Source organism: Momordica charantia, assembly GCF_013281855.1.
Source record: "Momordica charantia cultivar OHB3-1 chromosome 4 unlocalized genomic scaffold, Mcharantia_2.0 BLBB01000004.1, whole genome shotgun sequence".
Classification (NCBI taxonomy): Eukaryota; Viridiplantae; Streptophyta; class Magnoliopsida; order Cucurbitales; family Cucurbitaceae; genus Momordica; species Momordica charantia.
Window position 1 is genome coordinate 23108307 of NW_028275162.1, and position 20663 is coordinate 23128969.

General features: G+C 35.4%; 1 protein-coding gene across 5 annotated transcripts; it reads right to left on the reverse strand.

Annotated features, from left to right (window-relative positions):
- Positions 1-638: 638 nt before the first annotated feature.
- On the reverse strand, positions 639-16080 carry LOC111012014 (PHD finger family protein). Of its 5 annotated transcripts, none has more exons than XM_088122636.1 (19): positions 14452-16080; positions 10250-10335; positions 9698-10060; positions 9525-9608; positions 9050-9430; positions 7261-7321; positions 6472-6568; positions 6261-6343; positions 5926-6174; positions 4936-5183; positions 4688-4840; positions 4386-4607; positions 4131-4184; positions 3923-3988; positions 3653-3793; positions 3520-3573; positions 2283-2342; positions 1472-1876; positions 639-1369 (listed from the first exon to the last, which is right to left on the reverse strand). In XM_088122636.1, the coding sequence occupies exons 1-19, from the start codon at positions 15671-15673 to the stop codon at positions 1202-1204; spliced, it is 4197 nt and encodes a 1398-aa protein (XP_087978762.1). In that variant the 5' UTR covers positions 15674-16080; the 3' UTR covers positions 639-1201. The 5 variants fall into 5 exon arrangements, with proteins under 5 accessions (XP_087978762.1, XP_087978760.1, XP_022141730.1 ...); XM_088122634.1 differs by having other exon boundaries at positions 4386-4610; XM_022286038.2 differs by having other exon boundaries at positions 9516-9608.
- Positions 16081-20663: the final 4583 nt, after the last annotated feature.

The window sequence follows — 20663 nt, forward strand, 5'->3', positions numbered from 1 at the left end:
ATTATATAGAATCCAAAAAATATTTTAAAAAATTTACGAAAGAAAATTCACAGTGTGAACAGAGAGTATTATTTTTTTGTTGAGTAATACATGAATCTTTCTATCTTTTGATCAAGGTTATAATACTTTAATCAGTTAAGAATAACTCGCCATGAACAGAAGTAGCAAATATTTACGACAGCACTATAAATTTTCCCATAGTATTACATAATATAAAGTGTAATAAAATAAAAATAATGATTAAGTTGTAAGTTCAATATTTTTAGAGAGATTATGGTCCCTAAAATTTTAGAGCTGGTATCTATTTATATCAAAGTTTGAAATTGCTTGACATGATAAGAGTCAAAGTGTCAAATGCATGAACATTAAAAACTTAATGGCTTATTAGATTCAAAATTGAAAATTCAAAAACCTGTTAAAAAGTTCTAAAACAAACACTAACTTTCAAAGAATGCACAACTACTGAAACTTATAATTTAACCTTCAAATTAATTTTAAATAGAGAAAAAAAAACCATATTTTACATGGTCAAATCAAGATGGATTGAAAAGGCCATAACGTAACGCCTCTTGTCCAAATTAAATACTTCTTTCATAAATGCGGCCACCTGACATCTAATTGCTGGCAAACCTCGAAACTAACGAAAAACTTAGACCAAATTAGTCTCTGCAATTTACAAAATTCCTAATCTAATAAATGAGCGTTGAGCATTATTGTTCCATTTAGAAGAGAGGGTCGAGTTGGTTTCAAGAGGATGGACAGAATGATTGATTGCGTATCAATTATACACCAACTTTACAGTGGCAGCAGCATCACAGCAACAATTCTCTCCTTTTTTTCCCTCCCAACTCCTCGTACACACAATAGCTAACACCTAAAAATTCGACTTTACCCACCAGGAAAACAAATCTCAAAGATGTGGAAAACTCACTCTGTCCCCATTGCAACGTTTAACCATGGCTCCCACCCACCTGTACAATTACTCTCAACATTGAATGTACATCTGCCATGCCAAAACTTCCGATGCCCAACTCAAAACCTGGCGCCCCGCCCGAGTCTATCCCAGCATTCCCCTGCTCTTCTCCGTTCACCATGTCACTCGCTCTCAGACTCGGTTTCTGAGCAGGATATGGGTCCCTGAGGCATATGGATGTTTGGCCTCCAATTTGGAAATCTGAAACACAAGAAATGCCTTCTCAGACTACCTGTCGCATTTCGGTGGCTCGGCGGAACCTGTTTCCTGGTTGACTTGCTTCTCCTTGGCAAGGACATCAGCAGGAACATACAGGTACTGCTTAGGCAAAAGAGAGTTCTTCATTGATGCTTGATCTGACGTCATTACTAGCTCTTTCTGAAATGTTTCGGCATGCTATGGTTTATAATATCCAAGTCAGGATCATGCACATAATTAAATTTACATCCTCTGTTTGGGTAAATATTAAGCAAGCAGGAGGGAATTTTAATTCTGTACCTTTCTGGACTTGAACCTCAATCCTCCAACATCTAAAAGATGACGTGATGTAGTAGAAGATCTCTGAGGTATTTGCTTCCCAGAAAACTGAGCCCTCTCTGCAAATTTTCTGGAGAACAGGTTTTGAGATGTGGAACTGTCGTCGTCAGTCTTTTGTTCGGTGTCCAAAGGCAACGGTACTTTATTCCAGTGCTTGATGGAAACTGTGATATCCACAGTTAAATCATCTGATCTCTGCACAGCTTCACTGCACGATTTTAAATCTTCCACATGCCCCTTTAAGGATGTGGTTGCTGATTCAGAACTCACTTCAGGTAGGAAGAAAGGAGTTTGAACTAGTACGGATCGGGCTACATGGTCTCTTTTAAAAGCAAGGACATCATGTGAGCAAAGAACCAGGTCTCTCTGCAAACACAAAAAAGATCCTCACATATAATGTAGAAAAACCCTACAAAACAGTTAGAAGGAACTTATATTCCCCAAAGAATGCCATATGGAAGCATTCCAGTCGGGAGATCTTTAAAAATTCCACAAATTCCTTTTTCATTTTTTAATAACAGTGGTATTGGACCCAATCCCACTAATCCACCCAAGATCCCATACATTACAGCCCCGAGCCCCAAGCACTCAACCAATAGAGCAACCACACCTTGAAGGCCAAGACAAGCTCACAAATTCATGAACTAACAATAAGCTAGTACAGTCATGTCCTGCAGCTGCAGCCAAGCACTCGCTTTTCTCTATCGGTATTACCCATTGACAAAATATAAACGTCAGAAAGAAATTAGTTTGTTAGTTAAAAATGACATACCTTAATCTTCTCACGCTTGATGATTCTTTCACAGAGTAGGCGTAGCCTCTCTAGTTCAACCTGCCAAAGAAAAAGAATGAGAATTCAAAAATACTCTATAGTTCAACATCTATTGTAAGAAATATTATAGCCTGATTTCAGATATAAGCAAGTATAAGACATGAGCGACAAAGATCATACAAGAGGCATAGCATGTAAATGATAGTAAAATGTGCAATTTAGACATGCGCACTAGCCACCAGTATGAATAACAAAAAGACGAATTTATATTCTAGAAGCACCCCTCAACCACCACTATCTGATCTCAACTGCACATTGCACAACCAAAGAAATGTTATGTTTTGAAGGCCTATTGTTATTTCCAAATCAGAAATACACAGTTCGAGAACAAGTCCTTCCGTTTCGACATCATAGGAAACCTTTTTTTTAATAATTAAGGAGTTGGAATTTTGCTCTCCTATACTCGGGGGCACTCGCACCCACCCCAAGGCCATACTCGAGAGACACGAATGATTTTTTGTATTAACCTCACTTGAAGATTCGAACTTGAGACCTCTAAGCTAATATAACCAAGAGACCCCAAGTCCTTGCCAACGAGGCCACCACTTGGGGGCTCCACATCATAGGAAACATATTTAGATCTCGCAAGCACGTAGGCCCAAGGGTTTTGGAAACCCACAATACAACTGCTTGGAGGTCAAAGAAATAAAAAATAATCGAATTAGATGCTACAAATACCATGAAGAAGAAAATGGACTACATAGAAACCAAACGAAATTGGTTTCATAATTAATAATTACTTAAAGAATAATATCATTTTAAAATAATAAATGGTTATGACATGATGATGGAAGCTCTTCAAATATAATTTTTTCATTGAAGACACAAGTGTATTTGTTTTATTTTCTCATGTTTTATACAAATTCTAAAACGTAGAATATAGAACATTTCAACGTTTGAACATGCCATCTCGTCCCACAGTATTTGGTCAATGCAGGGTGTTCTTCAACTGGCCTCTATAGATGGATGTTGTACAGAGAGGTAAATTAAATGTAATGGATAAAATAATTACAAAAATAATAGTTTAGAAAAATGGTTAATCATCTGATCCAGCATAATATATCAAAAAATCATAAACTCCACCCTAGTGTGATCTTAAGAGAGGCATAAGCATCGTGTCAGAAATAATACAGCAAGGTAAGTTCATAAGCAATTATTAGAGTGGAAATAGAGTTACCCTAATTTGCTTGACTCTATTCAACTCCTCGATTCCATGTGCTTGGTTCTCAGCCTGTCCATGTTCATTCTAACGTCAGTTGTCACAATTGCATGTAGTAAGTATATAAATCATTACAAGACAGAGTATAAACCTTTGCTCTCTGCTCTGAGCTATGCTTTTCGCAATATGCCTTGTGCTGCAACTTACCACCAGAAGTCTTTACAGTCATGTAACATCCAGCACTTCTAGCGCACGAAGGATGAAAAGTGGACCGACAATGACCATAATTGCACTGAAGACGATGAAAGAAGGTACTTCAACCATCACAATATCCAATAAAGCAAATAGTGATGAAAACAGGAACTCCTACACTACTATTATTTCAGAACGGGCATATTGAGCAAAACCAAGTTGGTTAGACCTTCAAACAGACACCATGTTTGCGGTGACAAATATAGCAAGAGTCCACCCCCTTTGAAACCGTCTCCTGGAATTCCATCAAGAAAGGTATGATTTAAGATTTAAATAAACCATCGTACCAGGTCTCACGCAAATAAATATTAACTGACAAAAATACATCAACAAATATAATCAAATAGTAAAATATAGCACATTCCACTTTTACATACCATTCCTACCACAGGATTTGCTTGTCCTCTTCTGTAAGTTGATTCGAAGACCCACTACAAGATAATACATTAGGTATACTCAAATTAATGCATATTTAAATAGGATTTATAAAGAGATTTGTTTTTTAATTGAAAACACATCAATCCAAATCCTCAATAGAAGACCCCAACCCCTTGGGGCGGGGAAAATGCATCTTACAATATTGCACAACATAAAATAAGCAGGTTCCTTAACATTTCCCAAGACCGTTTTACCTCTGCACAGAAGGCATGGACCCACTGGCCATCAGATGATTTCCTGAATGCACCTGTGGTGCCACCACATAGACCACATTCTGCAACAAAATATGATTTCTCCCAAAAATTGACAACTGGAGCTCCAGAGCCTCTTGATGATGATAACTCTTCACATAATTCACAACACCATGGACCTGAGGACTCTTTAACAGCGCAATAGCAATCCAGATGTACCGCAACCTGCTATAAGCACCATCTGTCAATCAAATGTAATACTTTTTCCTTTTTTACAGAAGTATGCAGATATAGTATGAAAAAACCTTGCAACTAGAGCAGACTAAAATTGGCTTTAATATTGTCTCTGGCCGCCGGCAGATATCACAGGATCTAGCATGTTCTTTACTGAAGTCCGACTCTAATGAAGTCTTTGGGAGAGCAACCTTTGTAAGTGTTTCTTTTGCACGAGGCATCAACTGAGAACAATAGCCAAACATTACATCATCAGTCATTTCTCTACAGATAGGCATCAAAGTGAAGTAAAGAGCCTCAGATCAAATCATCATAAAACCTCTCTATGAGTAGATTCTTCATATACATCTTTCCTGAATGATGACATCCTAGAAGAGGCTGCAGCAGCAGCAGTCGCAGCAGCTAGTACAGCCTGTGCTTCCTTATGTCTTCTCTCTTTCTTACCCTGTTTCTTTGCTTCTCTAAGCTCACTAAAATACTGATTAATGAGCACAGCATCCCATCTCGTACTTCTTGCTTCATCAATCTCCTTAGGAAGACTCTTAGCAACACTACAGATTAAATGATCTGCAATAACCATTCAAACAAAAACTATTACATAGAACACAAACTCAGTTCCAGAGGAAGCTTTCCAGTGTTCCTCTTTTGTAGGAAGAGTCAAAGATTAGAAAGAAAAGGTTGAAAATAACATGCAGTAATTCATTGGAGAGTAAACAGGCATCGGACGATAAACTTTTAAGTCCCCAAACTTTCAGGTACATTTCAGTCTTAGTCCATAAGCTTCTAAAAAATAAACATTACAGTTCTAGCTGTTGTTTTGCTATCAATTGTTTATATTTTTAGTCACTACTAAAATATATATTTTAGTCTCTGAAATTTTAAGAAACATGTTATGGTCTTCACCTTAAATTTTAAAATATCTATTTTAGTCCTTCGACTTTCAAGAAATAAACATTTTATTGTTAACTTTTTTTTTTTATGAGAACCAATTTAGGTCATCTCCATCCAAAGGAGTTACAAAATAAGTCTTCATTTTTTTGTCAATTGTTTAATTGATTAATGACGTGATTTGAAAAATGTGTATTAACATGATTATACAGGTATGTAGAAGTCATATATTTTGGTTGATGTGGGAGGAAGCTATGCTGATACTATTGGTCTATCCTCATCAGTCATTACTGTTTTTTCTTTAGTTTGTTAGTCATTTATGACATTTTAAGTGCTTTCTAATCCTCATGAAAGAGGGGGAAATAAGAGTAATGAGGACAGACCAGCATCACATTGAAGATTAAGAGAACAGTTAAAATACCAGTGAACTGCTTTCTTGAAACTGCATTTGCGAGTAATCTATGCTGATAAAATATAATTTCTCCTTCAATTTCATCTTCTGGAGACAACTTCATAATTTCAGCTATTTTTTTATTGACTAGCTGCTTCGGATTAAATCCACCAGATTGGCAACCCACGTCATTGCACTCTAAACCCTGGTATTCATGATCACAGCAGACGCCAGCATTGGAGGATGCTTGCCAACGTGACATCTCTCCCCCAATCAAATCTGTGAAGTAAAATAATATCATGACAAATTCAATGCATACCAAGTAGCATGAAAAACTTTACCACTAGATCCAAGTATGTAGTTACTTAAAAGCCTTCCATCCAAGAAATGCGACACCTTCTCTTGAACGTATGGATGAAAATAAGAACTGGGGGCCTCTCCAGCATTTCTGCATAATAATCATCTAAAATGTTTAGAAAACTTGTGACGTCAGCAGAAAATATCTAAAAATTAAAAAGAAGTTACTTGTCAAAAGCCCCAATTCGGAACTACAATTGATAAGAAATAACCATGTACCCATGAGCTGCACTTATTGAAGACTTGTGGCCAGAAACAGCAGCCTCTAAACGATCACTTTCCGTGAGGCTACAATTTAAGGGTCTAACTGTATTGCCTGCAAAATTATCCCAAAACGTCGAACAGAAAAATGAGTCACCAATATTCCAGGTGTTAAAGAGAATCCAAGGATCCAACACGTTCATAAGTAGATGTTTAATATTTGAAGATCCATTAAAGCAATTAAAACATCCAATGAATTACTTAAAAAAGAATGATCGAACCAAGACTGTAAAAAGCCCAGAAGATTTTTCAGTCCAAAAAAAAAAAAAAGAAACAAAGGAAAAATATTGATTTGAACTATAAAAATAGTGTTTAGCCAACATCTTTAGGAGCTTGCAATATTATAATAGGGACCTCTTAGAAAAAGGATGGAAGATGTGACCTCCATTCCAAGTCTTCAAAAGTAACCCGTTACTTCTAACAAGAAAGTGCGGACACTATCATTAGCACCACCCATTTTATAAAAAATATCATACTGTTAGTTAAGAATAATTCAATCTTAGATGTGGTTTTAGATCATAATCAATAAGAATGTAATCTTAATTTCATCAAAAACATTTCACAACTTAGTCAAGAAAACACTGGTGTCGTAGAGAGTAACAGAAATAAGTTACTTGTAGACTTATCATTGTTTTCCTATAAGGAAATAACTTATCCAGAGTCAATGAAAGAAATACAGAGGGAAAAAAAGAGACGGTCAAGCTGGAAACATATAGAGAAGAATCAATCATAAACTTCATAACATACCTACATCATTTGGGAAAATCCTTGAAGAAGAATCTCGAGAATTATCATGCTCGTTCAAATGCTGCACGGTTGAAACAAAATCACTCCAGTTAAAGGGGAAAGGGAAAAAACCACAAACTAAAATGGAAAAATCGGGAACTAAAGTGACTCAGGAAATTTGAAGGAAGAAAGAAATGTGCAAGTGCATGCCATCTTTAGTCAGATGTTCAAAATATAAGCAGCAGCAAGAAGAGACGTCAATAAGATACAACATAAACACACAGCATTCCTACATATAATTCTGGGAAGTTATTGAAAACCCTCAAACTGTATACCAGATGATTATTATGCAGGCAATCTATAGTCGGCCAATTTTTGCTTTAATATACATAATGTTCCATGTTTCTCAATTCTGGCTGAAGGAAAGAGTTCTCATCCCCTACCATTACCATCCCACTTGGATTCCTCCTTATACTTGATCACTGAACCTAAGGCAGCTCTAGGGGTTTGCTCCAATCCAAAAAACAAGAAGCTGCACGAAGTAATAACCTAATGGGATGTTATGACTATGGAGGAAGCAACATGGGAGAGAAGTATTCAACCAGGCTTAGTTCCCCACTTCCACCTCAAGGCCCATATGGCTTCAAGGGTAAATTGGTTAGGATAGAAAAGTTTAGTTTGAGGGATAGGATAGTGACGTATGACAACAGATTAAACTACACCCAAGGAGATGATGGCAGATAGCTAAGCATTGGATAGAGAAACCATGAAACATTAGCTTTCGGAAGAGAAAGGAAAACATCTCAGATCACTTTAGACTTCCCAATTCATATAAATCATAAACGTCATCTTCATCCACATTCAGACAATGGAAACGTCAAGCTTCAGTTAACTGGCCAGAATCCCCAACTTCGACCCATTTCCAAGACAAGGATGCCAAAACCAGTCCAAAAGACTGGTGAACAAACAGAACATATAAGAAAGAACGACGTGATATTGTGAAGATCCAGCAAAAGTGTAATGCAAATGTTAAACTAGTCAAGAGATTTTTAACTACAAATTTTAGTACCCTAAACTAGTCAAGAGATTTTTAACTACAAATTTTAGTACTCAGAGAATCCCCGATCTCTTGACGACCAACGGGTTCAAACATGTATGTAATACGTAGTGAACACTTTCAGCAGCCCCTATACCATGATTCTCTTCATATCAAGCCACTCCAAAAAAAAATTAAAGATAATGAAAATACCACAAGCACCACGTTTAACTCAGGCAAATACCAACATATTCATAATCGCATAGAGAGTCTACCCTCCTCAACACACTGCCCTTATCAACCTACCTACGTGATTGTATTGAACCAGTTAATACTGGCCATAAAATGAAAGAAGAGAACAGCGAAGCAAGAGAAATGGGGTCATGACAAACAATAAGGGAATGATTATACATAACCTTTCCTTAAATCAGCACATTAAAGTGTTATCTTAGCAGGCCTAAAAAAGTAGAAAATAAACAATGAACATAGGGACAGATGAGAACAAGAGTTCCCATCGATTTTACATTGATGTAATGAAATCCATCAATTGCAACCACCTCGATAGAAAAAGAACGTTATTTTGTTACTTTTTCCAATAACTGAGGATACTTTACAAGTTCACCAGTCAAGAAATCAAAGGAACCATGCAGAGGAGAGTGGAATAAAAGCGTAATGGTACTACTCATCATTTGGATTCCATAGGGAAAATCAGAAGATCTGCTGCCCAAAGAAAGAATGGCGAAAAATAACAATAATAAAGATAACGTGCTCAACCTTTTCACTAGAGTCTTGGATACATTCCTTATTTGAATCACCCGGTTCTTCACTATCTTGCTGATCCAAGGAATCACTATGCATTGCTAGACCACCACCTAAAGTCTCTTCAGATGAACATTTGATTTCATCATTCTTCAGATGGCTCATATTGCTTTTAGTTTTTCGTCGAGTTTTAACCAATTTATCAGCAATAAGATCTGAATTTTCAGATTCAGGAACTGATAAAGAGTCAGAACGATCAGCAGCTCCAACAACAGCCTTGGACAAAACAGCCGATTTAAGTTTGACTCTCAAATTTTTTTGCAGGGCACCAATATAAGCATGATTTTTTAGCCATCTGACAATTTTAGATTTCAAGTCAGGGACAAGGTTGTCAGCCTACAGAATGAAGAAACGATAATGTAAGCAAAGCACAGGATTTTATTTTACATGGAGAAAAACTTCTTTAAAATTGAATAATCACAGGCATTACTGTAAGTTTTGCACTTAATAGATCAGGCGGTATGCCAATTTCTGAGGCTACATCTTTAACATTGACTTTTCCTTGATCAATCAACTGCAAGAAGGTAGACATACAGTTTAAGTAAGACAACCCTAGAAAAGAAAGATTTAATATCAAAACGAAATAGAAACTTGCAAGCTTGCCTTTTTCATAATCGATGCAAATTTAAGGGAGTCAAGTGGGTTGACATCCTCAACCCCCTGGATAGTAGACTTGTGTGTACCAACAGAATCAGCATTTAAACTTAGATCCGTGGATCCTATATCTTCTAATTCACCATCGCCCAATTTTCCAGAGTTCGTATCAGAAGCTTCCTTACAGAGTAAAAGATTATCAATGTTCCTTCTCCCAACTAATTTCTGCGGTCTGTTAACTGACAATGTCACTGGAAGGTGGTTGACCACATATGAGTTACAGTTAACAGCTTCAGAAGTGTCTTGAACTTGGCCACTGCTCCTAAAATCTCGTGTTTCTGAGTGCTTTGAGCAGAAAGCTCGAAGCTCAACCTGATAGAAGCAAGCTTAGATCTTTGAAAGGTGTACTCTTTTAGACAGTACAAAGGGCTTCTTGATACATAAAAGAAAGAAAAAATAAAAAATAAAAAAGATGTGATTGAGTCGAATTTTACAGTCACGGTTGAAATTGTTATCAGACAGACTAAAGTATAGAATGGGATGGGAATAATTCACACTTACATTATCACACCCATATTTTGCCCAGACTTCCATTCTATGTTTAGCCTCCCTTGCACAAATTGGATGAAAGGAGGTTCTGCAAGTTCCTGAGAGCAATCACCCAGGCAAGATAACTATTAATAAATAGTAGGAGAGAACTCAAAAGGATTGGACGGAATGAAGAAACATAAAAATCAAAAACCACAGATGGTAGAGCAGTTCCAATTTTTTTTTTTTTTTGGATAAGAAACCTGTATCAACAAAAAGGCAAAAACAACTAGTGGCTGGGGGGTAGAGGAAAACCCCACCCAAAAAGGACTACATAATAGATTTCCGATTGTTCATAGACATGGAGAGACTACAGTTCCAAATATTAAAAGTCGTCCCCAAACAATAGAGGAAATTAGATAATAAACCATCATAATACACCAAAGGTTAAGCATATGAAGCCAATAATAACGTGACATTTAAATCATCCAAGACAGAGAGAGCTCCTATTCTCCAATATGTACGGATGGAGAACATGACCGTAAACTCCACAGAACAAATACATAATGAAGATTAGCATACAAATAGAAATATAATATATATAAATCTCCAATCTGAAAGGGCAAAGTACATCTTGACCAAGTATGAGAAAAGTCTGGCCTATCACAATTCACAGAGAGAGGATTCTGAAGGGGAATATTCTTTGCTAGAACCTTTTTGGGGGAATTGCTACTTACCAGTAAAAAGAGAACGGCCTTTTTGAAGCGGCTGGCAGTTTCATATAATCTTGGATAATTTGATGAGAGAAAAGAACAGGCAATTTCTCTTAGGAAAAGTAACAGGAAAATGTCTTGGGACTTATTTTCCTTGATAAGAAAACTACCTAAGAAAAACTACAAATGGGGAAGCAAGGCCTAATTGAAAATGAAGCGAATTATTGATTGTGTCATAAAGACCGGAGGATGGAGTATCCGCCAAACCTAAAAAATAGTCCAAATTAAATTAACTAAAAAGGTGGTGTACTAACAAGAGAGTTTGAAACTGTATGCGAGAAGAACATAAAAAATAATAATAAAAACTATCTAACTCCCAAATTTCCCCTGAATGCCGGATCCAAAATCATCAATTTTGTCCTCAAAATCTCTTTTTGTTCATTTTTCTAAACCAAGTAAACCAGGGATAGATTTCACCAAATTGCACTAAATCACATTGTCTTAAGATTGGTAAGGGAGGCCACAAACAGTTGCCACTCGGGAATTTATGGCTGATCAGTATTATGTAAAACCATTAGGGGCTGTTTGGTATGCGGTATGCAGTAACATAGAGGGGAGAATGGGCAACCTAAACCAATGTTATTATTAAACTTAAACATTAGCCTCATAAACCCGTGAAAATTGTTAATATAAAATTCAATTTAATTTATTTGATTTTAACTATTTGTCTTTAATTATAAATAATTAATTTTAAATTTAGTATGAAGTAACTTATGAAACAAAATATTGTTAACAAATTTAATTTAACTGTGTACAATTAATTAATAATTTTATAATTTAAGACTCATTTTAAGATCTTTGTACTAACATGACCTACCAAACATGGTTATTCAATTTATAGGCATCATAGTCTCAGGTTTACATTCATATTCTTATTCCTACAGGTCAAACGCCCCCTTAAACTTTGGAATTTCCAATGTAATTTAGATGGACATTTTTCATGTAAAATATTTGGTGTTCTAAGAGAATTTCTCATCCTCAAACTCCTGTTATCGTTTTCACTTTGGATGCTATATAAAAATGGGAAAGAGCAAAGCAAATAAATAAGGGGAGGCACCCATGCTACTTTACTGTGCATATTATCAATGGATACAAACGAGAATGGCCTCTTAAATTCCATGACAATGATAACTTCCACCTCTGCATGCCAATTATGGTCTGTTTTCAAATGAAATGACTGTCAATGAATTAAAAACCTTAGAAGGATAAACTTTCTAATTTATATACAGAGAGATCCAGACGCAAATAGATTTTCTAAAACCTTAAAAAGTAATACGTTCCTTCTAATTAATTTTAAACACTACATCTATGAAATTTTTGGTAGATGCCAATCATTTCTCTAGCCACCTTGCTCGTAACTAGGGAAAATTTACAATCAGGTCATCTCCACAGTTAATGGTAGCTGCTATAATATTAAGAGTAGTAGTGAATAGTGATGCATAACTATTTTCTTCAAACCTATTCATCCAGCTATCGTACCTTCAGCTGATAAATACAACTACTAAAACGCTTTCAAGTTTCAACAGAATCATGATTATTCAGAAGACCCCAAGACTTCAGAAAATACTCTTGAATAGGATGCAAAATGAATTATGAGAGAATTTCTTGGAACATGTTTAGTTGGAGAAGGGTTCCCATTGGAATAAGTGGTCCTGTGAGCTTTGCCTAAAGAGCAGGATGGGCTTGGATATTGCTAACACTAGAAAGATCCTCTTTTACTTCAAAGAAGAAGTAGAATTTGGAAATAGTTTGATGAGATTGCAACTGCCCAAGTTGAAATGTCACTAATCTTTATGCCGTTGAAGAGTAAGTCAACATCATAGAACTAAAGCAGTGTCTAACCGGCACTACACCACTCGGTACCTAAAGTTCAGACGATCCCTTAGCAAAAACAACAAAGGTTGAAGAATGGGCTTTCCATCCTTTTTAGGTCAGAAATAATATTCCTAACCAATACATGAACACTAGAACACCATGGAACTCTGTAAAATCCATCTTTAAATTTATGATCAAAGGTATCTCCACAAGTCCAAACACCCCCCATAAATTCATTGGGAGTAGATCCCTATGGAAATTCAGGTGCATGCCTGCCTGGTTATAATCAAGTATACAAAGAACCTTCATTAAAGCCGGTGCCTGCTTGGTCAACTAAGCAATATCAAAATCCATATCCTCAATATCAATAAAACGATAAAAGATTTCCAATACTCGTCGTGTGATTTATGTTGTTTGTAAAAAGTTCAGTGAAGCCATCCAGCACTTATTTGATAAAATTCAATTTGCCCCTTGAAGACTTTTACAAAGCAATTTTTCATGGTGTGCTTCTAAAAGACTTGAGGACTTCTTCCTTCCACTAGCTTGGGCGCACCCTTCCAGAAACAAGACAAAAATCCTCTAGAATAGTTTGTTAAATGACTATCTTGTTAGAGATTGGGAGATAAAAATCATAGAATTCCTAGACAAAAGAAAAGGGTATGGAAGGTATGGAATCTAATTTGGTCTAATTTCTTTAGTTGACAAGCTTCCATAGAACGGTTACATAAGATCCAATATTCTTGATTCAAGCCAATTGGAGTCTTTTTTATCTTTCTTGGGAGAGAACTTAATCATCGCAACTCTTTTATATGCTTTTTGAGTTATACAATATTTTCCATCCATAAAAAAAAAAGCTGTGTTTACTCGATACTTTAGAGTTCCAATAAGAGGTTTATAAGTTGGAATGCACGACCTATAAATATCAAGAAATTCCTAGAGATTTTTTCCTTTTTATCAAATCAGGAACCACCAACATCCTCAGATAAGAAATCTGCCCTCTAGCTATCGGTCTGAATAATAGACAAAGCATGAAAGAAGAAACTGTTTAGTCATGATAACGCCTCAAGTCAGCATGTTTGTTTAAATGAGACCCTCTCTTAAGAATAAACTAAATGATAATTAATTACAACCAACAATATATCCTGATGGCTATTATACTGCTCGCATCTTTTGGAGAATAGATAGACGATAAAGTTAATATAACAAGTATGGATGACCCCTCTCTTAATACCACTTCTTATATCTCAATATGGTAGTAATTCAACAACTAACCTTCCAAAGAAGTCAGAAAGCAAAGTTATGTTGGGAGAGAGAGGAGGGAGGAATGGAGAGAGAGAGAGAGAGAGAGAGAGAGAGAACGCAGCCCAGGAACATGAAATCGAACCTCAAGAGTAGTAGAAAATAATTGTTCATTGATTTCAGATTTCGACCAACTTCTAAATACTTTGTACAAAGGACTTTAACAAACAAGCCAAAAACATGCCTTTCTACTTGAAAGCATAAAAGTAATCTACCCAGTTCATACAAGTTAACAGCAAAAAATGAACCAAAATCTGACGACCGCTAGTAGCCACGTAGAATGTGCTTCCGATGCATCATCCAAACAGAAAAGGAGAATGGCATATAATAATGGAACAATGAACATACCATGGCTGCACCGAAGACAGGCTCCATACTTGACCTTGCATATGTTACATACTAACTTCTTCCGAGTTTCTTTTATACCTCCCATATTCATAACGGGCCCCATCTGCGTCAAGTCCTCTATATATACCTCTGGCATCCACTGACAACAAAACAAATGAGCAAATTCGACAGAAAATCCACTGTTGACGTTCTTATGTACAGGTTTCAGAGCACCACCCTGCTTGGGACAGAGCAAACAAGGCTTCGTGGAATCATTGGTTTTATCCTTCTGCTTACACCAAGAACACAACCAGGATCCAATAACTTTTTCTCTTATGCCATAGCACTTATGGTGAACCACCACATGACAACAACTACAAGTGATTAACGGATTTAACCCTTTGTCCGTATCACCCTTCGAGCAAAAGTGGCATAGAGATGAATTTCCTTCGCAAGGAGAAGCAATCAGAACTTTTTCCAACCCTGCGTCGCCACCTAGAAGCTTCCGTTTCTTCGAAGGCCGCTCCGAAGTTAAAGACACCTTATTCCTACAACCTAAGAGCCATTCTAATCCGCGAGAAGAATCCAAATTCAAACAACCCTTGTCTTCCGGAGGTGAACCATTGGCTTCAGCCATGCTCATTTCCGAGCACAAACGATCATCCACAACCTCGTCTTTAACAACGACCCCATCCATATTCTGATCACTAACATTCTCACTGCCACCTACATTTGCTTCTGGAACATTTCCCAAAGACGGAATTGTAAAACACTTCCTAGCCACTAAACTGCTAAAGGAAGACGCTGCACGCAAAGTGTCTACATCAGGCAACGCCAAGTCTCTAAAATATTCCTCGGTCTCAACCCAAATGTTGGAGCCACGCGACCTTTCACCTTGCCGAGAAGACTTCTTGTCTGCCCCGGAATTCGATTTCCGCTGCCGTTTCTTACCATCCGAATGTCTAACCAAAAAGCTCCCCAGCCTACTGGGCAAAGTAGGCACACAAGAAGCTGAAGTCTCTTCCGCAACATCAAATGGCGAGCGCTCGCACAACGCCTTTTGAGCCTGCGCGTAATAATCAATGTTCACAGTACAAAGCTTCTCCTCTTGTGCTTGAGTTTGGGTCAACGGTATTCTGTTGGGCACTCTAGACAGTGGGCAAGGCCTCTCCTCAGTACCACAGCCTCCGTCCGCACCCCTACCCATCATCTTCTTTCCCAGGAGACATCGGTCTCTAGTCATCACCAACAATAACCAAGAATTAACCCACCTCTGGCGCGCTCCATGGTCAAAGCCCCAAATTCCACACTATCCAGATAACAACACTGCCATACATGTGATCCAGACCCTCGCATGCACGCACTATGTAGATAAAAGGACAAAAACAAACCCTAACCCTAACCCTAATCCAGAAATCCTGGTCCAAACTCCTCGCCTGCACGGGTATATGCGAGGAAAAGATGAGGCGTAACCAGGATTGGGGTCTGAAATTAGTGTGATTCGTGTTGTTTTTTTCGGATCCCTTTTGTTGTGAATGAATGAATGATTAAAAATTTGTTCGCAATCGCAGTTCGGTTTCGGTTTCGATTGGGATGAGAGAGAAAGGAAGAGAGAGAGATTCGCGTTATTTGCAGGCAGTGAAGGCGGTTCGATTCTAGAAAGATATTTTATATGGGAGATTTATTAGCGTGTAGTAAGACACTAGAGTTGCAGCGGTATTAGCTCCTCCGCTGTCTACGTGTCATCTATCCATTGGCTCTAGTTATGTAATTCCTTTACCGGATCAACGCTATTGCCTAATTTTTTTCGCGTATATAAATTTTAAAGTTTATTCCAAATTCCAATTAATCCAGTCAAGTTTTTGCGTTTGTGCATTTTTTCGCCTTTCGATGCTCTCTTGTCATATTCCAATTTAGTTTACTTACCTTCCTTTTTTTTTTCTTTTCGTTTTCCTTCACTTCAAAATTACCAATTTAACCCCATGATTCCAAGTCTCACCAATTATTCCTACCATTACAAATATTTATCATATTCGAGATGCGGTACATTTATTATTTGTCGGGGTAAAGAATCGATAATTATCAACATGAACATAACTCAGTTGATCAAAAATATAAATCTTCGATTGTAGAATCAAATCAATATCCTAACGTCTCTCGTTTTCAAGCTAAATTACTTTAAAGTTAATCTATGCCTTTAGTTTTCTTCCCACCTTTTAAAATTTGGACTTTTAGATTTTTTTTTTTGGTTATGAAGTCCTATTTTTTAGGTCAATTGGAATTTAAGTTTGAATTTAGATAAATTAAAATTTCAAAACCTTAGATTTTAATTGATAATTTTTTGCTTGATATTGTTTTTTTATGTTTCGTTAAATAACATGTGGGATGATAATTCGAACTTCAAATTCTTTTCAACAAATCTCTAATTTTTTTTGTTCATGATATATGTCATAATCAATTTAGTTATACTCGATTGGAGATATATGTCAATTACCGTTGAACTATATTCGTTTTGACTTAGTTATACTCTTGTTGATTAGTATATATCTGGATATAAAATGAGGTAAATATGTGGCATCCTTTGCTAGGTACATATCTCACAAATGTTGCTAACATAATTTAGTTCAACTGTAATTTACACATATCTTTGATGAATAGATCATGAGTTTGAATCTCCCAACTTCATATTGTACCAAGAAAAAGTCACAAATGTTATATGCATACCATTGCCGTAATAAATATGTAAAAAGTTGTACATTTACGTGCAATAAGCTTGTGTTTCATATTTGGCCAACTGTTAGAAAGTAAAAGGAATTGCGTGGCTTTTTGGATGGGTGGGTTTAACCTCACAACCCATCCCTGTCATTGCAACTTGTCATGGCGTAGAATACATGATACATTTTCTATCTATGATTAATATTCTAATCTTTGATATTTAACTTATCTGGTTGTCAATACGAGCACAATTTAGTTTAATAAAGGTATATATTTTTTCTCTCAAAGTCAAGAAGTTCAAATGAGAACCAATATCAAATTAAATTGGAATCGTATCAATTAAATTAAACTAAAGTCAAGCTACAATGACTCAAATGAAGTCTCGTTTGAAATTAAATTATAGTTTTTTTATATTTTCAAATCGTGTAAAATTGTCAAAATAAGCATAGCTCAACGGTAATTAGCATATATCTCCAACTATGAGAGTGGGATATCGTACAAGTTTGATAGGTTTTTCACGTTCTTCCAAAAATGTGTTTGACTAGTTAGCCAAACTTGAAAAACAAAATAAATATTTTTTTTTTAGTTTTCAAAAGTTGGATATATTCTGCAAACTTTAAAATTACACAAATCACCCCTAAAGTATGGTAAGTAATTACAATTACACGTCTAAAGTTTTAATTATAAAAATTTGAGTTCATAAATGAAAAAATTAGATTCCTATTAAAACCTTAAACGTTTATTAGTGATAAGATTGCATCCCTAAAATAGATTCAGTTTTTTGAGTAGGGAAACTTGAACTTACGAAAGTTTAAATGTTTAATTTTTAAACTTGAACACGGACTAAAACGAACAATTTGAAAGTAAAGAGACTAGAATGAATGAAAATTGAAAGTATACGGAGAAAAAAGAACATTTTGAAATTACAATAATCAAAATAAACCAAAATGAACCAAAACTAAGAGTACGTAAGGTCCAAAATGGTATTTAAATTTTAAAATTAAAGACAATAAATTAGTAATTTTCAAATAATGTCACATGTCTTTCATGGTCATCGGGATTGGAGCCATCCACTTCAAAACTAATAGATATTTTTTAAAACGGGTGGCAAAATTTAGCCATCCACTTAAATTTCCCAAAAAACATTGGAGGGTAATTTGACCCAAAGTCCAAATTACCAATAAGATCATTGCAGTGGATTGATAATAGAACTTTACCAAATTTGAATAAGTATAAATACACTTAAATAATTGAGTTTGGTCCAAAATCACAGGCCTAGATTTAGGGAATGGGTCAAAAAATCACATAAACCTAGACTATGTGAAATTAAATTAGACTTATGACTCAAATAGAGTCCAAATCCATGAGTTGGGTCTAAAATCACACAAACCGAAATCCCACCAAAGCTTGTGGGGTAGAGGAGTCTACTCATTTTAAAAGGTTGAGAAGTTGGAGAATTCATATAGCAAATTGAAGGTTCTTCCTCTTTGAAGACTTGAAGAATTTCGAAGCACCAGAACCTCGATCCAAGTTCAAGAAAAATAATTCAATCTTTAAAGTTGAGAAAAATAATTAGAGGATAACTACTAGAGATTTAATCAACTACACAAATATACAACAAAATCAAAATTCAGTTCTATGAAGTACAGTCTCTTTAGAAATCTCATGTGAATAATTATATTTTGCTGTTATTTGAAAACATAATGTTTTTTTTAATACAACAAATTAAGGGTACAAGAGTTCCACCTGAAGATTTGATGTTTTAAAGTTTACAAACCAATTTATAATGAACATTGAAATTAAAGTATCATAATATAATTTAAATAAGTCAAGAAAGTCTTCGATCCAAACATAGGATAACATCTACCGTCCTAAAAGTCGATGGTTAAATCTCTCGTGGTTAGTTTTAGGTTTATTTTCATTTGATCTGAAAAAAAAAAAAGAAAAAGAAAAAGAAAGAAGACTCAAATACAAGTCATAAAATACAATCAGATATGATATTTACGTTACACATCCTATAAATGATTAAATTGATTTATCAATGATTTAATCATGTTTAAGACATTTACTTAAAAAAAATAAATATGCTTAAGACGATATCATAACAGGAGGTCCTATGTTTAAACCCACGAGTTGTCATTTCCTCGTCATTTAATATTGATTTTCACTTTGTTGGATTTTATGATACTTTTGTTAGGTATCTTATAAATGACTAAATTTTTATCCTAACTCTTGAGCTTAAGTTTTTAGGTTAATGTATTAAAAAAAACTTTTAAATTCATCAATGATTTAATCATGTTTGAGATGTTATAAGATCTTATATGCATTTAATATTGATTTATGCTTTGTTGGGTTTGGTGATATGTTTTTTAGTTATACAAATTTACTTTTAACCCTTTTAACTTAAATTTTTGGATTCACTAATAATTTAATCATGTTTAAAGTTACTAATAATTTAATCATGTTTAAAGTTACAATATAGAAAAGGGAGAAAGTCATTATTTCCCATGCATGTAGTTGGAATACTAAATTTTTCATCGTACTTACCAATTATTAGGGTTGTAAAGGAAATGCAAACAAAGTCCCATATTGATTAGGAAATGAGACCTTTTGGGTGAAACCAAAAGCAAATCCATGAGGGTTATGCCAAAAGCGAACAATATTATACAATTGTAGAGATACTCGGGGTACTTAGAATATCGTTGTATTAGAGCCATGATCTAAACCTAGCTATGTTGATGAAATCCTCGAGTGTCGAACAAATAAGTGGTGAGTCTTGGAAGGTGTAGTCATGGTGGAATCTGTGGGTGTGCTCTATCAAGGTGTGGCGGAAACCTTAGATAAGAGCGAGCTCTCGTTCTGGTCTCCGAGAGTACGAATTAGTGGCTACTTAAGGAGAGACTCGTTGGTACTTTGTTTGAGGGAGGATTGTTGGGTTTATAAACGAAATGCAAACAAAGTCTTACGTTGATTTGGGGAGGAGATGATCATAGTTATGTAAGATATGACAATTATGTCCATTGGTATGAAGTATTTTGGATAGAACCAAAAGTAAAACCGTGAGGGCTATGCGCCAAAGCTTTTCATCTTCAAAAGCTGAAAATACAACGATCACAACTGAAAATACAACGATCACAATAGACATTTTAAAAATACACCTAAACCGAAAGCTGAGAATACAACCACCCAAAATAACATTTAAACTATATTCACATTATCACTCCTATATTTATGTTGTATTATCATCGGAAGAAAGAAAATGCTAAATATCTCCATTCTTTTAAATAATTATCAATTTAGTTATTGATATTTTTCTAATAAATTAAAGGTAAAATTGAAATTTTCAAAGCATTATATTTAGGGAAAAAGACCTTGTAATGACAATCTTATCAAACAATAATAATCAATATAATTCGAACTAAAAAAAAAAAAGAATAAATATAATTCCTTATAAAAAATAATAATTAAAACGAAGAATTTTTGTCTTTATATAATTATTTTTATTTACCCGTTTCAAC

Coding starts and splice junctions, on each gene's coding strand:
- LOC111012014 (XM_022286037.2), bottom strand. CDS start 15,673: ATGACTAGAGACCGATGTCTCCTGGGAAAGAAGATGATGGGTAGGGGT. Junction 10,336..14,451: donor CTGTCTTCGGTGCAGCCATG/GTATGTTCATTG, acceptor GATTGCTCTCAG/GAACTTGCAGAACCTCCTTT. Junction 4,611..4,687: donor TAGTCTGCTCTAGTTGCAAG/GTTTTTTCATAC, acceptor TGGTGCTTATAG/CAGGTTGCGGTACATCTGGA.